This window comes from Scyliorhinus canicula, chromosome 19 (genome assembly GCF_902713615.1).
Source record: "Scyliorhinus canicula chromosome 19, sScyCan1.1, whole genome shotgun sequence".
Taxonomy (NCBI): domain Eukaryota; kingdom Metazoa; phylum Chordata; class Chondrichthyes; order Carcharhiniformes; family Scyliorhinidae; genus Scyliorhinus; species Scyliorhinus canicula.
Genome location: NC_052164.1, coordinates 400,195 through 425,233, shown reverse-complemented (window position 1 = coordinate 425,233; position 25,039 = coordinate 400,195). Strand labels below are relative to the sequence as shown.

Here is a 25,039-nt window from a genome sequence, read left to right as displayed (position 1 = left end):
CACCCCCCCCCCCCCCCCCCCCCCCCCCCCCCCCCCCCCCCCCCCCCCCCCCCCCCCCCCCCCCCCCCCCCCCCCCCCCCCCCCCCCCATACCAGGCAACATCCTGGTGAACCTCCTCTGCACCCTCTCCAAAGCATCCACATCCTTCTGGTGATGTGGCGACCAGAACTGCACGCAGTATTCCAAATGTGGCCTAACCAAAGTCCTGTACAACTGGAACATGACCCTGCCGACTCTTGTACTCAATACTCCGTCCGATGAAGGCAAGCATGCTGTATGCCTTCTTGACCACTCTATCAACCTGCGTTGCCACCTTCAGGGTACAATGGACCTGAACTCCCAGATCTCTCTGTACATCAATTTTCCCCAGGACCCTTCCATTGACCATATAGTCCGCTCTTGAATTTGATCTTCCAAAATGCATCACCTCGCATTTGCCTGGATTGAACTCCATCTGCTATTTCTTTGCCCAACTCTCCAAACTATCTATATTTTGTTGTATTCTCTGACAGTCCTCCTCGCTATCTGCAACTCCACCAATCTTCGTATCATCTTGCAAACTTGCTAATCAGGCCACCTTTACCTTCCTCCAGGTCATTTATGTAGATCACAAACAGCAGTGGTCCGAGCACGGATCCCTGTGGAACACCACTAGTCACCCTTCTCCATTTTGAGACACTCCCTTCCACCACTACTCTCTGTCTCCTGTTACCCAGCCAGTTCTTTATCCATCTAGCTAGTACACCCTGAACCCCGTACAACTTCACTTTTTCCATCAACCTGCCATGGGAAATCTTATCAAACGCCTTACTAAAGTCCATGTATACGACATCTACAGCCCTTCCCTCATCAATTAACTTTGTCACTTCCTCAAAGAATTCTATTAGGTTTGTAAGGCATGACCTTCCCTGCACAAAACCATGCTGCCTATCACTGATAAGTCTATTTTCTTCCATATGCGAATAGAGCCTATCCCTCAGTATCTACTCCAACAGTTTGCCTACCACTGACGTCAAGCTCACAGGTCTATAATTCCCTGGATTTTCCCTGCTACCCTTTTAAACAAAGGGACTACATTAGCAATTCTCCAGTCCTCCGGGACCTCACCCATGCACAAGGATGCTGTAAAGATATCTGTTAAAGCCCCAGCTATTTCGACCCTCGCTTCCCTCAGCAACCTGGGATAGATCCGATCCGGTCCTGGGGACTTGTCCACCTGAATGTCTTGTAGAATATCCAAAATTTCCCCCTTCCGTATGACAACTTGACCTAGAGTATTTAAACATCCATCCCTAGCCTCAACATCCGTCTTGTCCCTCTCCTTGGTGAATACAGATACAAAGTAGTCATTAAGAATGTCACCTATTTCCTGAGTCCACGCATAAATTCCCTCTTTTGCCTTTGAGTGGGCCAATCCTTTCTCTAGTTACCCTCTTGCTCCTTACATACGAATAAAAGGCTTTGGGATTTTCCTTAACCCTGTTAGCCAAAGATATTTCATGACCCCTTTTAGCCCTCTTTATTGCGCGTTTGAGATTCGTCCTACTTTCCCGATATTCCTCCAAAGCTTCATCAGTTTGGAGTTGCCTCGATCTTATGAATGCTTCCTTTTTCATCTTAGCTAGTCTCACAATTTCACCCATCATCCATGGTTCCCTAATCTTGCCATTTCTATCTCTCATTTTCACAGGGACATGTCTTCCTGCACTCTAATCAACCTTTCCTTAAAAGACTCCCACATTTCAAATGTGGATTTACCCTTAAACAGCTGCTCCCAATCCACATTCCCTGGCTCCTGCCAAATTTTGTTATACTCTGTCTTTCCCCAATTTAGCACTCTTCCTTTCGGACCACTCTTGTCCTTGTCCATGAGTATTCTAAAACTTACGGAATTGTGATCGCTATTCCCAAAGTAATCCCGACTGAAACATCAACCACCTGGCCAGGATCATTCCCCAATACCAGGTCCAGTATGGCCCCGTCCCGAGTTGGACTATTTACATACTGCTCTAAAATACTCTCCTGGATGCTCCTTACAAACTCTGCTCCATCTACGCCTCCAACACTACACGAATCCCATTCAATGTTGGGGAAGTTAAAATCTCCCATCACAACCACCCTATTGCTCTGATATTTTTCTATAACCTGTCTGCATATTTGTACCTCTACTTCATGCTCACTTTTGGGAGGCCTGCAGTAAAGTCCCAACAATGTTACTGCACCCTTCCTATTTCTTAGCTCCACCCATATTGCCTCTGTGCTCGAATCCTCCATCGTGCCCTCCTTAATCACAGCTGTGATATCATCTCTGACGAGTAATGCAACACCTCCACCCCTTTTACCTCCCCCTCTATCCCTCCTGAAGCATCTACACCCTGGGATATTCAGTTGCCAGTCCTGCCCTTCCCTCAACCAAGTCTCAGTAATACCAATAACATCATATTCCCAGGTACTGATCCAAGCCCTAAGTTCATCTGCCTTACCTGCTACACTTCTCGCATTAAAACAAATGCACGACACACCACCTGTCCCTTTGCGTTCATCATCTCTTCCCTGTCTACTCTTCCCTTTAGTCACATTGAGTTTATTATCTCGTACCTTACTGGCGTTAATTGCTGCTTCGTTACTGACCTCTAACTTCCTAATCTGGTTCCATCCCCCTGCCACATTAGTTTAAAACCTCCCCAACAGTGTTAGCAAAAGCACCCCCTAGGACATTGGTTCCAGTCCTGCCCAGGTGTAGACCATCCGGTTTGTAATGGTCCCACCGCCCCCAGAACCGGTTCCAATGTCCCAAAAATCTGAATCCCTCCCTCCTGCACCATCTCTCAAGCCACGTATTCATTCTGACTATTCTTGAGTTTCTACCCTGACTGTCCCGTGGCACTGGTAGCAATCCTGAGATTACTACCTTTGAGGCCTGATTATTTGTTTTCTTGGTTGTCTGAAGATAAATGGAGTCTGAAAATATCTATAGCTGAGTTTCTATGGAGGTGAATCTTTGAGAAGAAGACAAATTAGCCCCTCTCTCACTGCCTAGGATGACTGTTGGCATTGGTCAGTGTTTCTTTGTGGCTGGAGGTTGCTTTCCAGCTTGTCATATTCCTACCTTGTGGGAGTAAAATCATTTTGTGATCTGAAGTTGATTTCAGTTATGTAACCTTAACCGCCACTACTGGCCAAATGAGCAATCATAGTACGAAAGGTTTATAGGGAGCGGAATTCTTAAATTATGCCCAGGAGAACGTCTTAAGCCAGTAAGTAGAAGTGCTACAAAGGGGGACTTGATATGAGATGGTGGGATCGTGACCTAAGTGGAGCTATTGGAAAGTTGGGGTTCAGCCTCTGCAAGATAAAGATCTGTTCATCAGCACCTTCCTTGTGGGCCGGTGTAATGACAGTGTGAAATGACGAGAGATTGAAATGATGACTCGGGATTTGAATGACCTCAAGAGGGCAAGTGGTTGGGTGGAAAGGGTGGGGTTCCAAGTGAAATGAGAATTCTGAAGATGTGAGAAACAGTCCTCAATGAGGGAAGAAGACTCCAGGTCAATGAAGTGAGCTATGAGGAAGCTGATGGAAGCAGGGCTCAATCCATTTGAGACAGGGTTTAAAGGGGTAAGCAGGGGTTCAATGAATAACAGGAACTTGTTTTTAAGATTCGATCAGTTTAGACACAAAATGTTGGAAGCTTGTGCTTAGAGCTTTGGGTGGTGAAAAGGGGGAAAGTAAAATGGCAGGTGTTGCTTCTCCTGTGCTGACTTCAAGGTGAAATTGATTTTTCATAAGTGCAATTTAGGATACTAATTATTCTGCTTGTAATGTGATTTGTTCCATATTGGGGAAGCCAAGGACAGATTGTATGACTGCTTTATGCAACACCTCCATTAAGTCTGTAAGTATCACACTGAGCTAATAGTCACCAGATATTTAAATTCTCCACCTCATTCTCATGCTGGCCTCTCTATCTTCGGCCGAATGCAATGTTCAAAGAAAGCTCAACGCAAGCTTGAGGAACAACACCACATCTTTGAATTGGACATTTTACAACCTTCCAGACTTGAGGTCAACAATTTCAGACTGTTAATCCCAGCTCACATTTTGTTCCTTTCGCTTTGAATGTTTCAGTGTTATCCTTGTTCTTGTTTTTCTCCTTGTTTTGCTTAAGGTGGCAGCTGTTCTTCAATCTGCCTTCCACACCTTTTCTCAACACTTTTCTTTCTTGTTTCTTTAGCCCTATATGACTAACTCTTCTGTCATTTAATTTTGCCTGTCTTCCACCCGATCACAGACCTTCTCTTTTGTTCTTTTTCCCACTCTCTCCCACTTGATCATCTTAAAATCTAATGCAATTCTAACATTTACCCTTCTTGAAAGATCATTGACTTGAAACTTTAACTGTTTCTCTCTAAGAAGATGCTACCAGACCTGATACGTTTTCCCAACATTTTCTGTAATAGCGAAATACTGCAGATGCTGGCAATCTAAAATAAAAGCAGAAAATACTGGAAAAACGCAGCAGGTCGAACAGCATCTGTAGAGAGAGAAACTGAGTTAACATTTTGAGTCTTTGTGACTCCTCTTCAGCATTTTCTGACTTTGCTCAGACCTTCAGCATCAGCAGTATTCAGATTCAATATTCATATTCAATTATGTGTTTGTTGATAAAATGATGAGGCAAAAAGTTGAGTGCAAGTGATTGGTCGTTGAGACGGCTATTGAATGGTGATCGATTTTTAATTGAACAAACATAAAGTACTGTTATCTGGATTGTATGTTTAAAGTTGCTTTCTACTAAAATTAGTGCCAAGTTACACTGGTTCAGCTGTACATAGTCAGACCTATCTATTCAACAGCAAACCAGACTCTTGGAGAAGTAACTTTGTGATTTGATTTTTGTTTTCAAATCCCTCCACAGCATTTCCCCTTCCTATTTCTGTAGGGGGAGAGGGTGGCGCAGTGATCCAGTCACTGACCAGTAATCCTGAGGCTAGCACTCCAACTGCACAGGTGGAATTTTAAATCAATTGATAAAATCTGGAATTGGAAAGCTGGTCTCTATAATGCTGACCATGAAACTATCATTGTAAAAGCCCATCTAGTTCACTCATGTCCCTTAGGAATGGAAATCTGTCATCCTTATCTGATCTGGCCTAGGCACAGGAGTCGGCAATTTAGTCTCCCGAGCCTAAAAACCCTCAATGTGATCATGGCTGATCCCGTCCTGGCCTCAACTTCACCGTCCTGCCCGTTCTCCATAACCCTTCAACCCATTGCCAATTAAAAATCTGTCTAACTCCTCAAATTTACTCACTGTCCCAGCATCCACCGCATTCTGGGCAGCAGATTTCACACATTCACAACCGTTGGCGAGAAGATTTTTCCTCAAATATGTTTTAAATTTGCTACCTCTAATTCTAAAATTATAACCTGTTTTAGAACGCCACACAAGAGGAAGCATCAAAGAGACAATGCTGGAAAATCTCAACAGGTCTGGCAGCATCTGTAGGGAGAGAAAAGAGCTAACGTTTCGAGTCCAGATGACCCTTTGTCAAAGCTTTTATTAATAGTTTGCTCTTATTAAGAGGAAGCATCAGCTCCATGTCTACTTTGTCAAAACCTTTTAGCATCTTGTAAACCTCAATTCGATATCCCCTCATTCTAAACTCTGGAGTGTATAGGCCTAAACTGTTCAATCTCTCCTCATATGACAAACCCCTCGTCTCTGGAATCTATCTAGTGAACCTCCTCTGAACTGTCTCCAATGCCACTACATCTTTTCTCAAATAAGGGCACCAAAACTGCACAATACTCCAGGTGCTGTCTTCCCAATGCCTTGTACAGTTGCAACAACACTTCCTTACCTTTTCTACTCAATTCCTTTTGCTATAAATGCCAACATTCCATTTCCTTTCCTTATTATCTGCTGTACCTGCACGCTTGTTTTCTGGGACTCATGCACAAGGACACCCTGATCTCTCTGGATGTACAAGATTTTGAGGGGCCTACACAGGGTGGACAGCAAGAATTGTTTCTCCTGTCTGAAGGGGTCAATTGTCAGGGGCCAAGATTTAAGGTGATTGGTAGAGTGAATAGAGAGGACGTCTGGAATTCACTGCCTAGGTGGTTGAGGCTGAAACACTCAACTCATTTAAAAGGTACCCGGATCTGCACCTAAAGTGCTGTAACTGCAAGGCTACAGACCCGGTATTGGAAAATGGGAATCAAATGTTTTGTTGGCTAGCACAGACACAATGGGCTGAATGGCCTCTCTGCATGATAGCGTTTTTAATGTTCGAAACCTTTAGGGGGAAATTTGCTTTAGTTGCTACTTAATGTCTTATAAATAAGCAGCCAGAGATATTCCATGTCAAATGTGCTGGCTGGGTTGGTGATACAGCATGCCTCATTTAATGATTCAATTAACCTAGTGACCTGTTAATAATGAACTGTTAATAATGGACTGCCAATTTGTTTGTTTTTTTAGTGACCCACATGGAGGACAGTGATGTTGAGAGGTATACAAACACATTTTACTTATTGTGCATTTTTAAAGATTTAACATAATGTATGAGCTATGTGCTTTCTATGAAATTGACCAATTATTCTTTATAAGAATGAAATTTTGAGTTGCAAGTGAGGCAGATTTGTATTTTTAGAAGTGCCGTTTCACTGCCGTGTAGGAGCTTGGTACGTTATCATTCAAATGGATCATGGCTGATCTGTATCTGAATCCTATCTGCCATGATTCTAGAACCTTCAATATCCTTACGTCATCAATATCTAACACTTGGGGTTTTGTCATTTTCAATTGACTCCAAGCCTCAACACATATTTGGGGATAGAATTCCAGAATTCCATTACCCTTTGTATGAACACAGTAAGAAGTCTTACAACACCAGGTTAAAGTCCAAAATGTTTGTTTCAAATACTAGCTTTCGGATTCACCTGAGGAAGGAGCAGTCCTCCGAAAGCTAGTGTTTGAAACAAACATGTTGGACTTTAACCTGGTGTTGTATGGGTTCTTACTGTGTTCACCCCAGTCCAATGCCGGTATCGCCACATCATGGCTATCTTCGTATGAAGAAATGCTTCCTGACACAGCAACACAAAATGGCCCAGTTCTGTTTAATGGGATATACCCTCGTACTCTGAACTCCCCAATCGGGATTCCTCTCGATGCTATTAATTATTTTAAACACTTCAATTCGATCACAATTTTCTATACTCAAGAGAATATAAGCTTAGATGATGAAACCTGTTCTCTTAATTTAAGCCATTTAGTTTCTTATTATTCAATTAATGGATGTGGGTGTCGCTGGCTAGGTCAGCATTTATTGTCCATTCCTAGTTGCCCTTGAGAAGCAGGTGGGGAGCTGCTGCCTTGACGCGCTGCAGTATCTGTGGTGTAGGTACACCCACAATGCGTTTAGAGAGGGAGTTCCAGGATTTTGATCCAAAAACAGTAAAGGAATGGTGATGTATTTCGTAATCAGGTTGATGGCGTTCCCATGAGTCTGCTGCCTTTGCCCTTCAAGATGGTAGCAGTCGTGGGTTTGGAAGGTGCTGCCTGAGGAGACATGGTGAATTCCTGCAATACATCTAGTACACTGTTGCCACTATTCGTCGGTGGTGGAGGGAGTGAATGTTTGAGGAAGGGGTGGCAAGCAAGTGGGCTGCTTTGTCCTGGGTGGTGTCGAGTTTCTGGTGTTGGAGCTGCACTCATCCAGACAAATGGAGAGTATTCTATCATACCCCTGACGAGTGCCTTGTAGATGGTATCCATGATGTGGAGATGCCAGCGTTGGACTGAGTGGGCACAGTAAGAAGTCTTACAATACCAGTCCAACAAATGTATTTGGAATCATTAGCTTTCAGAGCGCAGCTCCTTCATCAGGTGAGTCACATGGTGTTGTAAGACTTCTTATTGTAGATGGTGGGCAATCTTGGGGAGGCAGGCTTCCTAGCCTATGACCTGCGCTTGTAGTCACAGTATTTTCTGGCTAGTCCAGTTCAGTTTTAATGGTAACCCTGGATGCAGTTAGTTTATTTCTGCACTATTATTATTTAATTTACGCTGCACTGCCCTCCAACTTGCAACTCAAGGCCAATATATAGAATCTGAAAAGAAAATTGAATATAGATGTAAACTAGATAGGAATATCAAAACTGATTCCAAATGCTTTTACAAGCATATTTTAAAAAAAGAACCTAGAGTGAACATTGATCCATTAGAGTCCGATGTAATTCTCATGGGAAATTAGGAAATAGAGACAGATACAAAATATTATTTAACTTCACAGCTGAAGACACAAATTGAGGGTAACCAAGGGGCAAATCAAGGGATGTAAAGTAATTAATGCCAGAGTGAAAATAAATTGGAGAAACTTAAAGGTCTAAAAGCTGACAAATTCAAAGGTCTTGATGGCCTACATCCTAAGGTTTAAGAAGACGTAGTTCCAGAGATTGTCAGATGCACTGGTGATGACTTTCCAAAATTCCCGAGTTTCTGGAACAATCCCAGCAGCTTGAAAGTTAGCAAATGTCAAATGTAATTCCTCTATTCCAGAAAGGAGAGCGAGGGGAAAGAGCATTGTGAACTGGTTAGTTTGACACCAGTCATCGGAACATTGCTGGAAGCTGTTATTAAGAAAGTCTTAACAATGCAATATGAAAATCATAGAATGAGCAGACAAAGTCAACATGGTTTACGAAAAGGGAATCCTGTTTGACAAATGTGTTAGAATTTTTTGCAGATGTAACTAGGAGAATAGAAAAAAGGGAACCACTAGATGTAGTATACTTGGCCTCTCAAGATTAGGCGCAAGAGGGAAATATAACCCCGTCTCAATGGCAAACACATTTTCACATTTCCAAACAGTATTTGATAAATAGCATTTGCACTGATAATAGGGGATGGGATCAGGGCAGGGCTAAGGGACGATCTCGGATCGGAAGAATAACCTGTGGAATCTGTTTGGATGGAGCTTAGAAACAACAACAGGCAGCAGACATTGATTGGAGTTGTTTCTAGGCCATCTAATAGTAATGGTAATGTGGGGCATGGTATGAGTCAGGAGATGAGAAGCATGTAGCACGGGCAATACAGCAATCATGGGTGACTCCAATCTGCACATAGTCTGGTTAAACCAAGTGAGCACTAATGCTGGGAAAGATGAGTTTCTGTAGTACGTTAGGGATGTGTTCTAGAGCAGTATGTTGAGCCAACCAGAGAATCAATCATTTTAGATATAATAATATGTAATGAATAAGGGCTAACCAATAATGTTGCTGTAAAAGAGCTTTAGGGATGAGTGACCACAATATGATAGAATTTTACACAATGTTTGTAAATGAGGAATATAGAACATGGGGGTCAGCGTCTCAGGGAAAGGGCTCGAACATTTGGGTATGAGATTTGGAGAAATTTCTTCACTCAATCTTTGAAATTCTTGACCTGGAGGGCTGTGGATGCTTGATTGTTGAGTCAATTTAAAGCTGAGATGGACAGAATTTTGGTGCCTGATGATAGATGGGAATGTGTAGTTGAGGCAGAAGATCAGTCATGGTTGTATTGAATGACGGAGCAGACTTGACAGGCTGTGTGGTCTACTCCTTGGTCAAAATGATTACATTCTAATGGTTTTATCGGTCCTGAGATTCGGTGCCCAGAACTGATTGCATTGCAGGTGGAGTTGATCAAAATTTTATACAACTAAAATATAACATCCACCTCTTCATAACTCAACCAGCTTGGGATGAAAGCCAAAATGCATTATCATATTAAATTATTTTTATACTGTCCATAAGACGTAGGAGCAGAAGTGGGCCACTCGGTCATCGAGTCTGCTTCACTATTTAATGAGATTGTGACTGATCTGATATCCTCAACTCCATTTCCCTGCTTTATCCCTGTAACCCTTCATTCCATTACTGATTAAAAATATGTCTATCTCAGCCTTGAATGTACTTAATGACCTAACTTCTAAAGCTCTCTGTGGTAAAGAATTCCGCAAATTACAACCCTCAGAAGAAATTCCTCCTCATCTCTGTCTTAAATGTGCGACCCCTAGACTTCCCCACAGAGGGAACAACTTCTCAGTATCTGCTCCAATGAGTACAGGCTCATCCTCTCCTCATAAGAAAATCTGTCCAGTCCAGGGATTAACTAGTGAACCTTCTGTGGACTGCCTCCAATGCCAGTCTGTCTTTCCTTAGATAAGGGGACCAAAACTGTTCACAGCATTCTAGGTGTGGTCTAACTAGCATAGTGGTTAGCACTGTTGCTTCACAGCTCCAGGGTCCCGGGTTCGATTCCCAGCTTGGGTCACTGTCTGTGTGGAGTCTGCACGTTCTCCCCGTGTCTGCATGGGTTTCCTCCGGGAGCTCCGGTTTCCTCCCACACGTCCCGAAAGACGTGCTGTTAGGTGAATTGGACATTCTGGATTCTCTCTCTGTGACCCGAACAGGCGCCGGAATGTGGCGACTAGGGGATTTTCACAGTAACGTCATTGCAGTGTTAATGTAAGCCTACTTGCAACAATAAAGATTATTACTATTCACAACCCAGAGAGCGCTTACGAGGAAGTTTGATGATTAGAAGAACGGGTCCTGCCGCCAGAACCTGAGGATCGTCGAGCTACCTAAGGGCACAGAGGACAGAAACCTGACCGAGTTTGTCATGAGGATGCTCAGGAAGCTGGTTGGAGGGGAAGGCTTCAACAAACCCTCAGCGATGGACCAGGCCCACAGCCTGTTCCAACAAAGGCCCAAATCAGGAGATCCACCACTGGCAATAATAGCAAAACTACATAAATTTCAGGACAAAGAGTGGGTGCTGAACTGGGCGAGGAACACACGCTCGTGGAGATGGGAGGAACATACAACCCGCATCTACCAGGACGAATTGATCCAGAAAACGGGCAGGGAAGGTGGCACTAATGGACAAGGGTGAGGGGGGGAGGGGGGGAGAGAAATACACTGAATGAGAAGGGAAGTGGGGGAGAACAAAATGGGCCGAGGGAAAAAAAACAGCTGTTCCGGGGGGAGAGACCACACTGGCTAGTATGCTAGTACGCGGGAATAAAAAGAGGAGGGGGAGAGGACTGTGGCACAGCTCCCGATAGAGAGGGAGTGCTTGGCAGAAGGAGGGGACCGAATAGTAACCTGGGGCGGGGGGAGGAATTAGGGGTAGGGGTAAAGAGACCCCAACACGGGTCTGATTCCGATGTAGGCCGTCCCACTGCTACAGTCCCCATTTTTCCCAGTGCTGATGCCACTGCCCCACAAACCAAAATCCACTTCCCCCACACAAGTCCTTCAGACACATTTTTCTCTCTTTAATTTTCTGTACTCTAGCTAATTTGCATATAGCTCATAATAATCCACAGATTGTAACCTTGGAGGGTCTGTTATTTTATTTTGTGCCTGGCTCCTCAAATTCTCTATTCAGGAGCTCTTTCCTTCCCTATGCCAACAATGGGATCCTCCCACTGAAAGTTCTTCTCCAGACTGGAGATGTCCCAAACCCCGCCACCAGGTAGCAATAAAGCCGTCTCAATTCACTCTTTGCTGCAGAGAACAATGTCAATCCCCTCGCTATACACTGTCCCCTGTTACCACAACTTTCTATGTACTAGGTAATGTCTAGATGTGTCCCTGATGTGTCTCAATATTTGCAGCTCAGCCTCCAGCTCAGTAATTCTGAGCCAAAGTTCCCAAGCCACAAACATTTACTGCAGATGTGTTTTCCCTGGATCACGATGTTATCCAGGACCTTCCACATGCTGAAGCCTTGATGCATCACCTTTTTAAAATAAATTTACAGTTCCCAGTAATTTTTATTCCAATTAAGGGGCAATTTAGCATGGCCAATCCACCTAACCTGCACATCTTTGGGTTGTGGGGGCGAAACCCACGCAGACGAGGGATGAATGTGCAAACTCCACACGGACAGTGACCCAGGGTCGGGATCGAACCTGGGTCCTCAGTGCTGCGAGGCTAACCACTGCGCCACTGTGCTGCCCCCTTGACACATCACCTGTTCTGCCATTCTTGATGTGTTTTAAATAATTACTTGATAAATTATTTGCTAATTTTTGGTGCTTTTTATAAAGTCTGAGATAAGCACCAGTTTGTGCACTTTTTTTAAACCCCAGGTAGAGTAGAACTCACCCACTTACCAGATTCTCACCAAACAACTAATTCCTTTCCCTGTCGTAGGGTAACAACTAATCCGAAAGAATAAGAAAGGTGGAAAAAGCAACAGGAAACCTCACCGAACTCCCCCTTACCAAATTCCAAACTTGCACTCTGTTCCCTGGTGCCTCCGTTTTCTGCATTCTCCATGGCAACGCCTCCACTAATCCCAGTCCACTTGCCAACCAGTGAGCATCCTCTCATGCAAGATAATTTATTGTTCCCTGATACAGTTGGTAATTTATTACAAGGTATCCTGATGAGTGCAAGACAAAAAGCTTTGATAGCATGTCTCTTTTTCATTCCAGCAACTCCAGTTTAGTACAACCAAATGAATATGTGCATCTCTATTAGCTGTAAACAGTTTTAACTGATGGCAATCATTCTAAAACCCTTGGGCTAAAGGGAAAGTAAAAAACTTAAGGAATTATTTTTTGTTCACTTATTTTTGTTTTGTTTTCAATTAAAGAACTATTAATCGCAGCAGAATTTTGATTAAAACTACTATCCTGTAAATAGTTGGGGATTGGGACCGAGCAAGGGAGTGTGGGCTGGACCCATGTTTTTCAAACTTTTTTTCCCTGGACCCACTTTTACCAACCCACCGACCTTCACAACAAACGCCACTTTCACTTACCTTTAATGCGACAGGTGAGTCTGCTGAGATTTTCCAGCATTTTCTCTTTCGACAGGTGAGTCTGCTTGGTTCTCAAGATCTGACTGCAGTCAGGTTCACAGGAGGAGAGGGCAATGCGCATATCAGGTGCAGAGTTAGCTGGTTCCTTTGTGCCATCTTCATCTTTGTGAGGACGGAAAATCCAACCTCGCACATGTAGATCCTTGTGAAGGGCAATAGCAACAAATGCTTGTTTTACTCAGCACTGGTTACTCCTCGGAGATGCTACACCAGAATGTCGTTAACCTCGTGGACTTGTGACATGTTTTCAATGTGCTGTCACAGGTGAGGCACGGAAGTTCAATCACCTCATTTGGAGTCAGCTGCAAGTTAATAATTGACTCTGGGGTCTCAAACTCGGAGGGATTTTTCACACATCTCTTCTCTTTTAAAATCTTAAATTTCTCCTCTGGAAAGTAGCAAAAACGATTGTTCATCAGCACAGTCAGATACAACTGAATAAGGCTTGCCAGTGTATAGTTTTCTTACTAACCCTCTTTTCTTTGATGTGTTGTAGCAGTGTGGGGAACATGTAGGAGTTTTGACTTTGTACTCGCACGGGGCAGCACGGTGGCGCAGTGGGTTAGCCCTGCTGCCTCACGGCGCCGAGGTCCCAGGTTCGATTCCGGCTCTGGGTCACTGTCCGTGTGGAGTGTTGCTCGTTTTACTGGAGTGTGATTAACACGCCTCCGTTTAAAGGCTGTGTGCTTAACACTACTATGGCTCTGTATGTGTAATTATGCTCTGAGTCGCCAGGTGTCGTATTGAGACACCGTCACAAGTATATCAAGGTCGGGTTCAAAGTAATAAATCCATACACCGATTAGTAAGTCCAAACGATTGGTGTTTATTATAACAAATATAATAAATACTCATGCATACGCTAAAGAGACTAACTTACTTCTAATACTAAATGACTAAATACTTATCTAGACAGGAACAGGCAAGGTCAGGGAGCAAGGCCTTCGTCCCGTTCTTGGTCTGTAACTTTCTGATTGGCAAAGTTGTCAAGAGCTAGCAAGGTCTGGATCACGTAGCGATCGTTGTGTTGGCACTTACAGTTCGATGGCTGATGCTCAACGGCCGGTGATGAAACTGGAGTCAGGATGCGATGCAACAGGTCTGGGCCGGAGTCTGGAAGCAACAGACCAAGTCATGTGCTTGACCTTCTTTTTATAGGTCCCAGGAGGTTCAGGCCCCCTTGGGGTGGTTCCCTCATCTATTGGGTCTTTCCCAATCAATATCTTTCAAACTCCCCAATCCTAGGGTCGTTCCTCGATGTTTGGGGCGGTCCCTACGGCTCTTTGTGTTGGTTGCTTTGGCGCCATTCTGTCTGGGCGTCTATGGAAAAGTATCCATCAATACTTAAATGTTTCTATTGTACCTGGGCCTGGGCCGGGATCACCTCATTAATATGCAGATCTGTTTCCCATTTGCACCTTTGGCTGAAACTCTGCAACTCTTTGGAAACTGGTTTCTGTACGTGCAAAATGCAAAACAGTCTTTTGCAAGCTGTGTGTCCTCACTGTGACTGTTTTTCCCTGTGTTCCTTGCGGTTCTCCATTTTGTAGCCCAGTGTCCATCTTAGATGGCTACAGGAGTTTGCACATTCTCCCTGTGTTTGCGTGGGTTTCGCCCCCACAACCCAAAGATGTGTGGGCTAGGTGGATTGGCCATGCTAAATTGCCTCTTAATTGGAAAAATGAATTGGGTACACTAAATTTATAAAGAAAAAAGACTTTATACTCTCACTTGCCAAACTTTCAGTGACTTTTGGAAAGCATCTATTTCTTCACAGTGCCGAAAGCAATTATTAATAATAATAATCATTTATTGTCACAAGTAGGCTTCAATTAAGTTACTGTGGAAAAAGCCCTAGTCGCCATATTCGGGGAGGCTGGTACGGGAATTGAACCCGTGAACCCGTGCTGCTGGCATTATTCTGCATTACAAGACAGCTGTTTAGCCCACTGTGCTAAACCAATCCCTCCATCATCCTTCTCTTTCAGGTCCAGTTTCTTTAGAATTGAAAAAATGTCTGCAAGGTAAGACCTAATTAGCATCCAAGTTTCATTACCAAATGAATACCACCATAAGACATAGAAGCAGAATTAGGCCACTTGGCCCATCGAGTCTGCTCTGCCATTCAATCATGGCTGATATTTTTCTCATCCTCATTCTCAGGCAGACGGGACAATTTCTCAAAGAGGAAAGCATAAATTTTTTACATCAGTAACTCTCCCAAGCACCCGACTCCTTGACAGCTCTGTGTGGAACAATAAATGTGTGTGCTTGCTCCCTTATCGGGGACACAGAGCCTCAAAAAGCTTGGTATTGACTGCACTACGTTTAATGAAATTCTCAACTTTCATAATTTTTTCAACAACAGTTCAGGATCAGATGGAGTTCCTTTCGATGCCAGTGCCTCACAGTGAATTAAACCATAATTCCAAACAATGTCCTGAGCGGCTGCTTCCTTAATCCTTATTACAACTCCTCTGTTTTTCCCAGTCATGTTGGCTGCCCCATCGCTTGTGATTCCTCTGCAATGAACCAGTCAAACTCGCACTTTCCAACCACATAACTATTCAAGGCTTCAAAAATCTGTGCGCCAGACGTGCTCGTTGGTAATGTCAGGCAGCACAGCAATTCTTCAACAAATTCATTGTGCCAAACATTCCTACTATAAATTAGCAAGATTAGGGCATCACGGTGTTGTAGTGGTCAGCACTGCTGCCTCACGGCGCCAAGGTCCCAAAGTTCGATCCTGGCTCTGGGTCACTGTCCATGTGGAGCTTGCACGTTCTCCCTGTGTCTGCGGGGATTTCACTCCCACAACCCAAAGATGTGCAGGGTAGGTGGATTGGGCACGCTAAATATCCTTTAATTGGAAAAAATGAATTGGGTACTCTAAAATTATTTTTAAAAAGAGTTTAAAAATTTTTTTTAGCATGGTTGCACAATCTGAAACATCTGTACTTCTTCCAGTTGTATTTAGAACTCCCGTGCTGACTTGAAATAAGAAATAAGCTGGACTTCTAAATTGGAAACAATAGTACAAATTCGGTGAGCCACTGTGTTATCACTAAGTGGGATCACTTCATGCTGTAGGGTGAGTTCATCTCACTGCTGCAGTGTGGGGTATTTTCTCTTTAGCTACACAGTAATCTACCATGTAAGAGGCTATCTCTGCTTTGTCATTCAATGTTGCGTTACTGCTCTGGACTTCAGCTGATGGTTTCACTTCTCGCTGCATCCGTTGCAAAAAAAATCAAAATGTTTGTCCTCCAACTCGCTGTGTTTAGTCTTCAAATGCCTTTGAAGTTTTGAGGGTTTTAAACTCTCATTTGCAAGTACTTCCCTGTATATAACACATGGGCTTTGCATCCTGATTTGAATTGGTGCAATTAACAAAGCCATACCTCATGAAATCATCTTTATACTGCTTAGTTCCCAAGTTAAGTTTTTTCTTTGTTTGGGCTGTTCAGTACAGTCCCTGGAGCTCTGTATAGAGCTAACACTAGCACTACTGTGTCCTGCCTGGCTTCTCCTGAGCAGCTCTCCAGCAGATTCAGTTGTGAGATCATGGCCTGCAGATACGCTGTCTGTTCCGTATAACAAAATGATCCATCTCCATAGACCTTTTGCCTTGCTTGCTAGCAGCTAGAAAATGGAAGTCGCTCTCCTCCGTGACTTCGCGCCTAAAGCGTGTCCATGTAAGCCGCCTGAAGTCAAGCGTACTTGCAGGGCGTGTGACCTGCTCACTGCTGCCACTTATGACCGGAAGACTGCATAACTGTATAATTCACATGAACAAGGCCATAGTGGCCGGCCACCATCTCAATTTAAAAGCTGGTAGCGGCCGTTGGGTGCTTCTCTTGCAATCGGGACCACCCTGTAGTGGCTTGATGGTGGTCAGTCATAGGGTCGTATTTGTGCCAGGAGTGAATTACAGCTGGGGAGTGTTTTGGAGCTGGCTCATTTGCAATAATTGTGTATATAATACTGTGAAATTTTGTACATTGATTGTAAACACTGCTGTGTATAAATCCACAACATTCTGCATGTTTTCTCTACCACTCATTCCAGGGTGTTTGCTGTTGCCAGATTTGAAGGAGCTTGTATTTTTCTCTTAAAAGTTTTATTTTTATTGAAAAGCAAAAAGCTGAGTTTTAGGTGTTGTGATCCTAGCTGATGTTACCGGACAATCTGGTCCCAGAATGGAACCCGGCTCGACAGATCGTAACTTTTATTTTTTGTTTAGAAATGTGGATGAACAGAGTCCCGATTTCTGTTCTTTATTCCTTTTAATTTCTTGGAACGCTCATTCGCTGATTCATGATTGTTCTTTAGCTTCTGGAACCTGTTTTATGCATGCCTATACTATTAGCCTCAAAATAAGGAGAAGTAGATTTAGGACTGAGCTCAGGAGGAACTTCTTCACCCAAATGGTTGTGAATCTATGGAATTTCTTGCCCAGTGAAGCAGTTGAGGCTCCTTCATAAAATGTTTTCATGATAAAGATAGATTGTTTTTTGAAGAATAAAGGGATTAAGGGTTATGGTGTTTGGTCTGAAAATTGGAGCTGAGTCCACAAAAGATCAGCCATGATCTCATTGAATGGCGGAGCAGGCTCGAGGGGCCAGATGGCCTACTCCTGGTTCTTATGTTCTTATTATGTTAGTTTATGCAAGAGCTGCTTTCTTCTCCGTTTCCTGGTTCCAACTCAACTCAAAAACTTGTACTTTTCAGTGTGGGCCTCTGTTTGCTAAGACATTGGGTTTTTTTTAAGCCTGTAATTACTTTTACGCCGTAAACCCTTAATTACAATGCAGGTAAAGTTTAAAATGAAACTAAAACCTATAGACATGCAGCACTTAAATTTTATCATGAAGCTTCCTGAAGTTTTAACCCTTACCATAAATATACAAACACAAAGTAAGCTTTAACCTTATTGCTAACACACACATGAAAATTATCTGAGCTATATTTCCTAACTTAAGCAATGCACTAATTATACTGTGAATAGTAATGGTCTGGAACTTGACCAAGAGGATAATGGAAGCAGAGACAATAAATTATTTCAAGAGGAAATTAGATGGTACTGAAACCTACAGGGCTACGGACATAGAGTGGTGGAATGGGACTGACTAGATTGCTTCATGGAGTGCTGGAATAGACTTGATGGGCTGAATGACTGCCTCCTGTGGCCATGAGTGGCTCTGTGACTCTAAAGATCTATGGTCACTCATCGTTGAGCAAATTGCGAAAGAGCCATTGCCAACTCTGCCCATCTTATCATGTAGCCTATTGACATTCTCCATGCTGACAGGTTTTTGATTGCAGTTTTCTGTTTCATATTAAAATATTTTGAACTGTAATGAATCTCTGCAATCAGTGTTTGATTCTTGGGACTTTTGCTGTGTTAAAGGCTCTGTATAAATGAGTAATTGACACAACCTCAATTTTAACACATTTAAAGGACATTTTTGAATATTTGGCTACCCGTTGTGCTGATGTGATCAAGTGTAATATTGCAGTGAGTGGAACAGGATTGGATGGTAAGGAAGTAATTGCTGGAAAGCTATGGTTAATATTATGGCCCTGAAATACCTAGTGACTGAGGTACACTCATAACCGCAATATTCCAAAATATTTAGTTTTATAAGCATTGTAGCGAAGTGACACTTATTAAGAATCGTCTGGTGGAGGAGGAGGAGGAGGGGGGGGGGGGGTGTGAGTTGAGGAAATCGTCCTAATCCATGGCTTTGGGTATACAGAATAAGCCACCAATTGATTGTGCCAATTCTCAAAACATTCTGATTCACGCACAATGATCTGCAGATCATCCCCAAAATGGTCCCCATTTCTCAAAATGGGCCCTGGATCAGGAAGAATTCCTGCCGTTATATCTGGAGCACACGGTGTATGTGGACCGTCTTTACCCTGACAATGTATTAGTTGTACCTGTGATTTTTTTTTTTTTTTAATAAATTTAGAGTACCCAATTATTTTTTCCAATTAAGGGGCAATTTAGCGTCGCCAATCCGCCTACCCTGCACATCTTTGGGTTGTGGGGGCGAAACCCACGCAGACACGGGGAGAATGTGCAAACTCCTCACGGACAGTGACCCAGGGCCGGGATTCGAACCCGGGTCCTCAGCGCCGTAGGCAGCAATGCTAACCACTGTGCCACCGTGCTGCCCAGTTGTACCTGTGATGATAGTTACAACTCATCCTTGCTACATCTCATTTTAGATTGTGTTTGTAGATGAGCATCTGCTTTGTTGACATCCTGACATTTGCTTTGGTCCTTTCTTCTCGTGCAGCTGGGGCCTTGTTCATCCAAAACTGCTCAGTGTTCCTGAACTTTGTCACAGAATGGCAGAGCTCTCACTCAGTGGAGAGAGGTTCTTGAAAAACTTGTACCATTTTAAAAAGCAGAATCCCGGCAAGGTAAGAGCTTTATTGAACACATTGTAATTTCAGAGAAGTTCAGGGTCCTGATTTTAAAGCACTTATTAGATTTGTTCCCAACATGCAAGTGATTCTGCATTTTTGTTGAAAGAATGCGCCATTGTGTTTGGGATCTGTTGGCCCTATAGCCTTCCATGAGAGCCAAGATTGTAAGATTTTTTACACAAGTCATTCTGCATTCTCCATGAAAGCATTTAGAAGAACTGAGTGCATCAACGGGGCCAAGGTGGTGATGGTTGACCGCTTCAAATTCCTAGGGGCGCACATCTCCAACAATCTGTCCTGGTCTACCACACCAACGCTATGACCAAGAATTCTCAAATTGGCTGAATTGTAATCCCTCCAAAGATGACTTCAACATTGCCTTTAAACAGGCAGCATTTATTCTTAAACATCTGGTCAGTGGCTCTGATACAATTAGTTACCTGTCTGCAGCGGTCACCAGGACATGTGGTGACTGCGAGGAATGGACAAGGCGAGTGGGGGATGAGGATGGGAAGATGGTTGAGAGGCATGGGATGGATGGGTGAAAATATTGGGGCTGGTGGGGGATTGCAATGGTTGAAGGCAAGGGGGGATATTTGAAGATCTAGGTGAGTAGGAGAGGATGGAGGTGGATAGAACTGAGTGAGTGAATGAGGGTAGGAGAGGTTGGATGAGGATGGTGAGGGCGATGTATTGCTAGGAGACATGTGGATGAGATTGCTTTAAAGTGACAGTAAGTGGTCTGATAAAATTTAAATCTTCAAGATCTCCCAAACCTGTAGTACCTGAAGCTTTTAGCATATCTCCCAGTTAATCCTTTAATGCCATTAGTGATGTGGGAATCATTATGGGAAGTAGTTCTGTATGGAAGTTGTGAATTAATTGTATCCGGATTGTTTTGTTCAGTTTTGCCTTTTAGTTTGCGGTGTGTTCACATTCCTGGCTGTAATTGGACGCTACATTCCTGGTCTCCTCCTTTGCTACGTCAGTTGTAAGTGCAGTTTTAATATATTTGACTTCTAGATAAGTTCATTCTGTATAAAGTGAGTTATTTTCACTTGCCCTCTGTACTTCTCACTGTTGGTCTGCATGCAATGATCTGTAGTGATGTTGAAAAGCAAAGTTCTGATTAAGCAGCTGAAATACAGCAGCTCTTTCACAAGCTCTATTGTATCCACCATGATGCACACTTCTTCTGCATGTACAATTATCCACAAACACCCATTCCCCCCAAACCCCCCTCAAAAAACAATCGCAAATCATTTTTCACAGCTACAGTTCGTCACTCCTACATCGCACTCGGTTCATTCCCTACAGCTCCGCCTTCAACACCTAATCCTAGCCAAGCTCATATCCAAACTCCAAAACCTAGGACTTGGCTCCTCCCTCTGCAACTGGATCCTCGACTTCCTGACCCATCAGTAAGGATAAACAACAACACCTCCTCCACGATAGTCCTGAATACCAGGGCCCAGCAAGGCTGCGTACTTCGTTTCCTACTATACTCCCTGTACACACAACTGCGTGGTGGAACTTTGCTCCAATTCCCATCTACAAGTTTGTTGATGACACGACCATAGTGGGTTGGATCTCAAACAACGATGAATCAGAGTACAGGAGGAAGATAGAGAACCTAGTGGAGTGGTGTAATAACAACAATCTCTCCCTCAATGTCAGAAAAACTAAAGAGCTGGTCATTGACTTCAGGAAGCAAAGTATCGTACACATCCCTGTCTGCATCAACGGGGCCAAGGTGGTGATGGTTGACCGCTTCAAATTCCTAGGGGTGCACATCTCCAACAATCTGTCCTGGTCCACCCACGCCAACGCTATGACCAAGAAAGCACAACAATACTTATAGTTTTTCAGGAAGGAAATTCAGCATGTCCACGTGGACCCGTACCAATTTTTACAGATGCACCATAGAAAGCATCCTGCCTGACTGCATCACAGCCTGGTATGGCAACTGCTTGGCCCAAGACCGTAAGACACTTCAGAGAGTTGTAAACACAGCCCAGTCCATCACGCAAACCTGCCTCCCATCCATTGACTCTGTCTACCCTTCCCACTGCCTTGGGAAAGTGGGCAGCATAATCATAGACCCTCCCACCTGGATTATTCTCTCATCCAACCACTTCTATCAGGCAGAAGTTACAAAAGTCTAAGAACAGGCACTAACAGATTGAAAAAGAACTCCTTCCCCGCTGTTACCAGACTGCTGAATGACCTGCTTATGGACTGAACTGATCTCGTGACGCATCTTGTCTACTGTGTAGCGCTAAACTCCGTATGCTTCACCTGAGGTGTGTGTCTATGTATTTATATTGTGTGTATCTCATTTGTCCTATGTTTTTCATATATGGAATGATCTGCCTGGACTGTATGCAGAGCAATACTTTTCAATGTACCCCGATACACGTGACAAATCTGAATCAAATCAAATCTTGTGTCTTCAGCCCAAGTGTATTGATCATTTTCGATGCACCTGCTTGGTGTCACAGACTACTTGTCAGTGGACAGCAACAGCATGTGTGGCAATGACAGGATGTGAGCAATATGTCTGGTAACAGATTCAGGAGCAGGATGGGATCATTGAGTTGCTATGAACGGATAGAAAAACAGATAGTATTTATGTTGTGCTCTTTATGACTACTGGATAAAGTGCTTTACAGTGAAACAAATATAAAGTCACTGCTGTAATAACCAGATAATCTGTTTCTTGCGATGTTCGTTGGGGAATAAATATTGAATAGGACACCAGGGATAACTTCTTTGCTCTTCAGTCATGTGTATTGTGCAAGTTACCTGTACACGGTCTGGCTTAGGTGGCTTCTTTTGTCACTTCACAAGTCCTGTGGGCATAATGTGGCCTATGATTGGAATAGGAGTGATTTGCCATGGAGTCTGATAGGATTATTATGAAGTCAGTAGAAACTGATTTTGCTTGAGAGGACTTAAATTAAAAATGGGAGCCATATTTACCCATTGCATCAGAGGGTCTGTGCACCTGCTCCAAGATAATTTTTCTCCATGGTTAAACATCTCCTTAATTCAATACCTCCATGAGGAGTAGTCTATCGGCCACCAAATAGTAACGTTATGGTGGGGCAGGCAATAAACAAATAAATAACTGATGCATGTAGAAATGGTACAGCAGTTATCATAGGGAATTTTTATCTACATGTCGATTGGTTTAACCAGGTCGGTCAAGCCAACCTTGAGGAGGAGTTTATAGAATGTATCCGCGATAGTTTCCTAGAACAGTATGTAATGGAACCTGCGAGGGAACAAGCGGTCCTAGATCTTGTCCTGTGTACAGAGACAGGGTTGATTCACGATCTCATAGTTAGGGATCCTCTCGGAAGGAGCGATCACAATATGGTGGAATTTAAAATACAGATGGAGGGTGAGAAGGTAAAATCAAATACTAGTGTTTTGTGTTTAAACAAAGGAGATTACAATGGGATGAGAGAAGAACTAGCTAAGGTAGACTGGGAGCAAAGACTTTATGGTGGAACAGTTGAGGAACAGTGGAGAACCTTCCAAGCAATTTTTCACAGTGCTCAGCAAAGGTTTATACCAACAAAAAGGAAGAACGGTAGAAAGAGGGAAAGTCGACCATGGATATCTAAGGAAATAAGGGAGAGTATCAAATTGAAGGAAAAAGCATACAAAGTGGCAAAGATTGGTGGGAGACTAGAGGACTGGGAAATCTTTAGGGGGCAACAGAAAGCTACTAAAAACGCTATAAAGAAGAGTAAGATAGAGTATGAGAGTAAACTTGCTCAGAATATAAAAACAGACAGTAAAAGTTTTTACAAATATATAAAACAAAAAAGAGTGGCTAAGGTAAATATTGGTCCTTTAGAGGATGAGAAGGGAGTTTTAATAATGGGAGATGAGGAAATGGCTGAGGAACTGAACAGGTTTTTTGGGTCGGTCTTCACAGTGGAAAACACAAATAACATGCCAGTGACTGATAGAAATGAGGCTATGACAGGTGAGGACCTTGAGAGGATTGTTATCACTAAGGAGGTAGTGATGGGCAAGCTAATGGGGCTAAAGGTAGACAAGTCTCCTGGCCCTGATGGAATGCACCCCAGAGTGCTAAAAGAGATGGCTAGGGAAATTGCAGATGCACTAGTGATGATTTACCAAAATTCACTAGACTCTGGGGTGGTCCCGGTGGATTGGAAATTAGCAAACGTGACACCATTGTTTAAAAAAGGAGGTAGGCAGAGAGCGGGAAATTATAGGTCAGTGAGCTTAACTTCAGTAGTAGGGAAGATGCTGGAATCTATCATCAAGGAAGAAATAGCGAGGCATCTGGATAGAAATTGTCCCATTGGGCAGATGCAGCATGAGTTCATAAAGGGCAGGTCGTGCCTAACTAATTTGGTGGAATTTTTGAGGACATTACCAGTGCGGTAGACAACGTGGAGTCAATGGATGCGGTATATCTGGATTTACAGAAAGCCTTTGACAAGGTGCCACACAAAAGGTTGCTGCATAAGATAAAGATGCATGGCATTCAGGGTAAAGTAGTAGCATGGATAGAGGATTGGTTAATTAATAGAAAGCAAAGAGTGGGGATTAATGGGTGTTTCTCTGGTTGGCAATCAGTAGCTAGAGGTGTCCCTCAGGGATCCGTGTTGGGCCCACAATTGTTCACAATTTATACAGATGATTTGGAGTTGGGGACAAGGGCAATGTGTCCAAGTTTGCAGATGACACTAAGATGAGTGGTAAAGCGAAAAGTACAGAGGATACTGGAAGTCTGCAGAGGGATTTGGATAGGTTAAGTGAATGGGCTAGGGGGTCTGGCAGATGGAATACAATGTTGACAAATGTGAGGTTATCCATTTTAGTAGGAATAACAGCAAATGGGATTATTATTTAAACGATAAAATATTAAACCATGCTCCTGTGCAGAGAGACCTGGGTGTGCTAGTGCATGAGTCACAGAAAGTTGGTTTAGAGGTTGATTAAGAAGGCAAATGGAATTTTGTCCTTCATTGCTAGAGGGATGGAGTTTAAGACTAGGGAGGTTATGCTGCAATTGTATAAGGTGTTAGTGAGGCCACACCTGGAGTATTGTGTTTAGTTTTGGTCTCCTTACCTGAGAAAGGACATACTGGCACTGGAGGGTGTGCAGAGGAGGTTCACTAGGTTAATCCCAGAGCTGATGGGGTTGGATTACGAGGAGAGGTTGAGTAGACTGGGACTGTACTCGTTGGAATTTAGAAGAATGAGGTGGGATCTTATAGAAACATATAAAATTATGAAGGGAATAGATTAGTCCTTGATAAGTATGTACCTGTCAGGCAGGGAGGAAGTTGTCGAGCAAGGGAACCGTGGTTTACTAAGGAAGTTGAAGCACTTGTCAAGAGGAAGAAGAAGGCTTATGTTAGGATGAGACATGAAGGCTCAGTTAGGGCACTTGAGAGTTACAAGTTAGCCAGGAAGGACCTAAAGGGAGAGTTAAGAAGAGCGAGGAGAGGACACGAAAAGTCATTGACGGATAGGATCAAGGAAAACCCTAAGGCTTTCTATAGGTATATCAGGAACAAAAGAATGACTAGAGTAAGATTAGGGCCAATCAAGAATAGTAGTGGAAAGTTGTGTGTGGAATCAGAGGAGATAGGGGAAGCATTAAATGGATATTTTTCGTCAGTGTTTACACTGGAGAAAGACAATGTTGTC

The 25,039-nt window shown here is 43.4% G+C and overlaps 2 protein-coding genes across 3 annotated transcripts in view; one reads left to right on the top strand and one right to left on the bottom strand.

The window, feature by feature from the left end:
* tubg1 (tubulin, gamma 1) overlaps positions 1–12,363 on the bottom strand; it is an 85,129-nt gene extending 72,766 nt beyond the window's left edge. Inside the window, exon 1 of the mRNA XM_038779849.1 lies at positions 12,294–12,363. Coding sequence (XP_038635777.1) covers positions 12,294–12,348 — 55 coding nt within the window. The 5' untranslated portion in view covers positions 12,349–12,363. The remainder of the gene's footprint in view (positions 1–12,293) is intronic.
* The window catches only part of retreg3 (reticulophagy regulator family member 3), a 31,024-nt gene continuing 12,472 nt past the window's right edge, over positions 6,488–25,039 (top strand). For both annotated transcript variants that reach the window (XM_038779851.1, XM_038779850.1), the window contains exons 1-3: positions 6,488–6,518; positions 19,204–19,330; positions 20,243–20,327. In XM_038779851.1, coding sequence (XP_038635779.1) covers positions 6,496–6,518; positions 19,204–19,330; positions 20,243–20,327 — 235 coding nt within the window. In that variant the 5' untranslated portion in view covers positions 6,488–6,495. The remainder of the gene's footprint in view (positions 6,519–19,203; positions 19,331–20,242; positions 20,328–25,039) is intronic.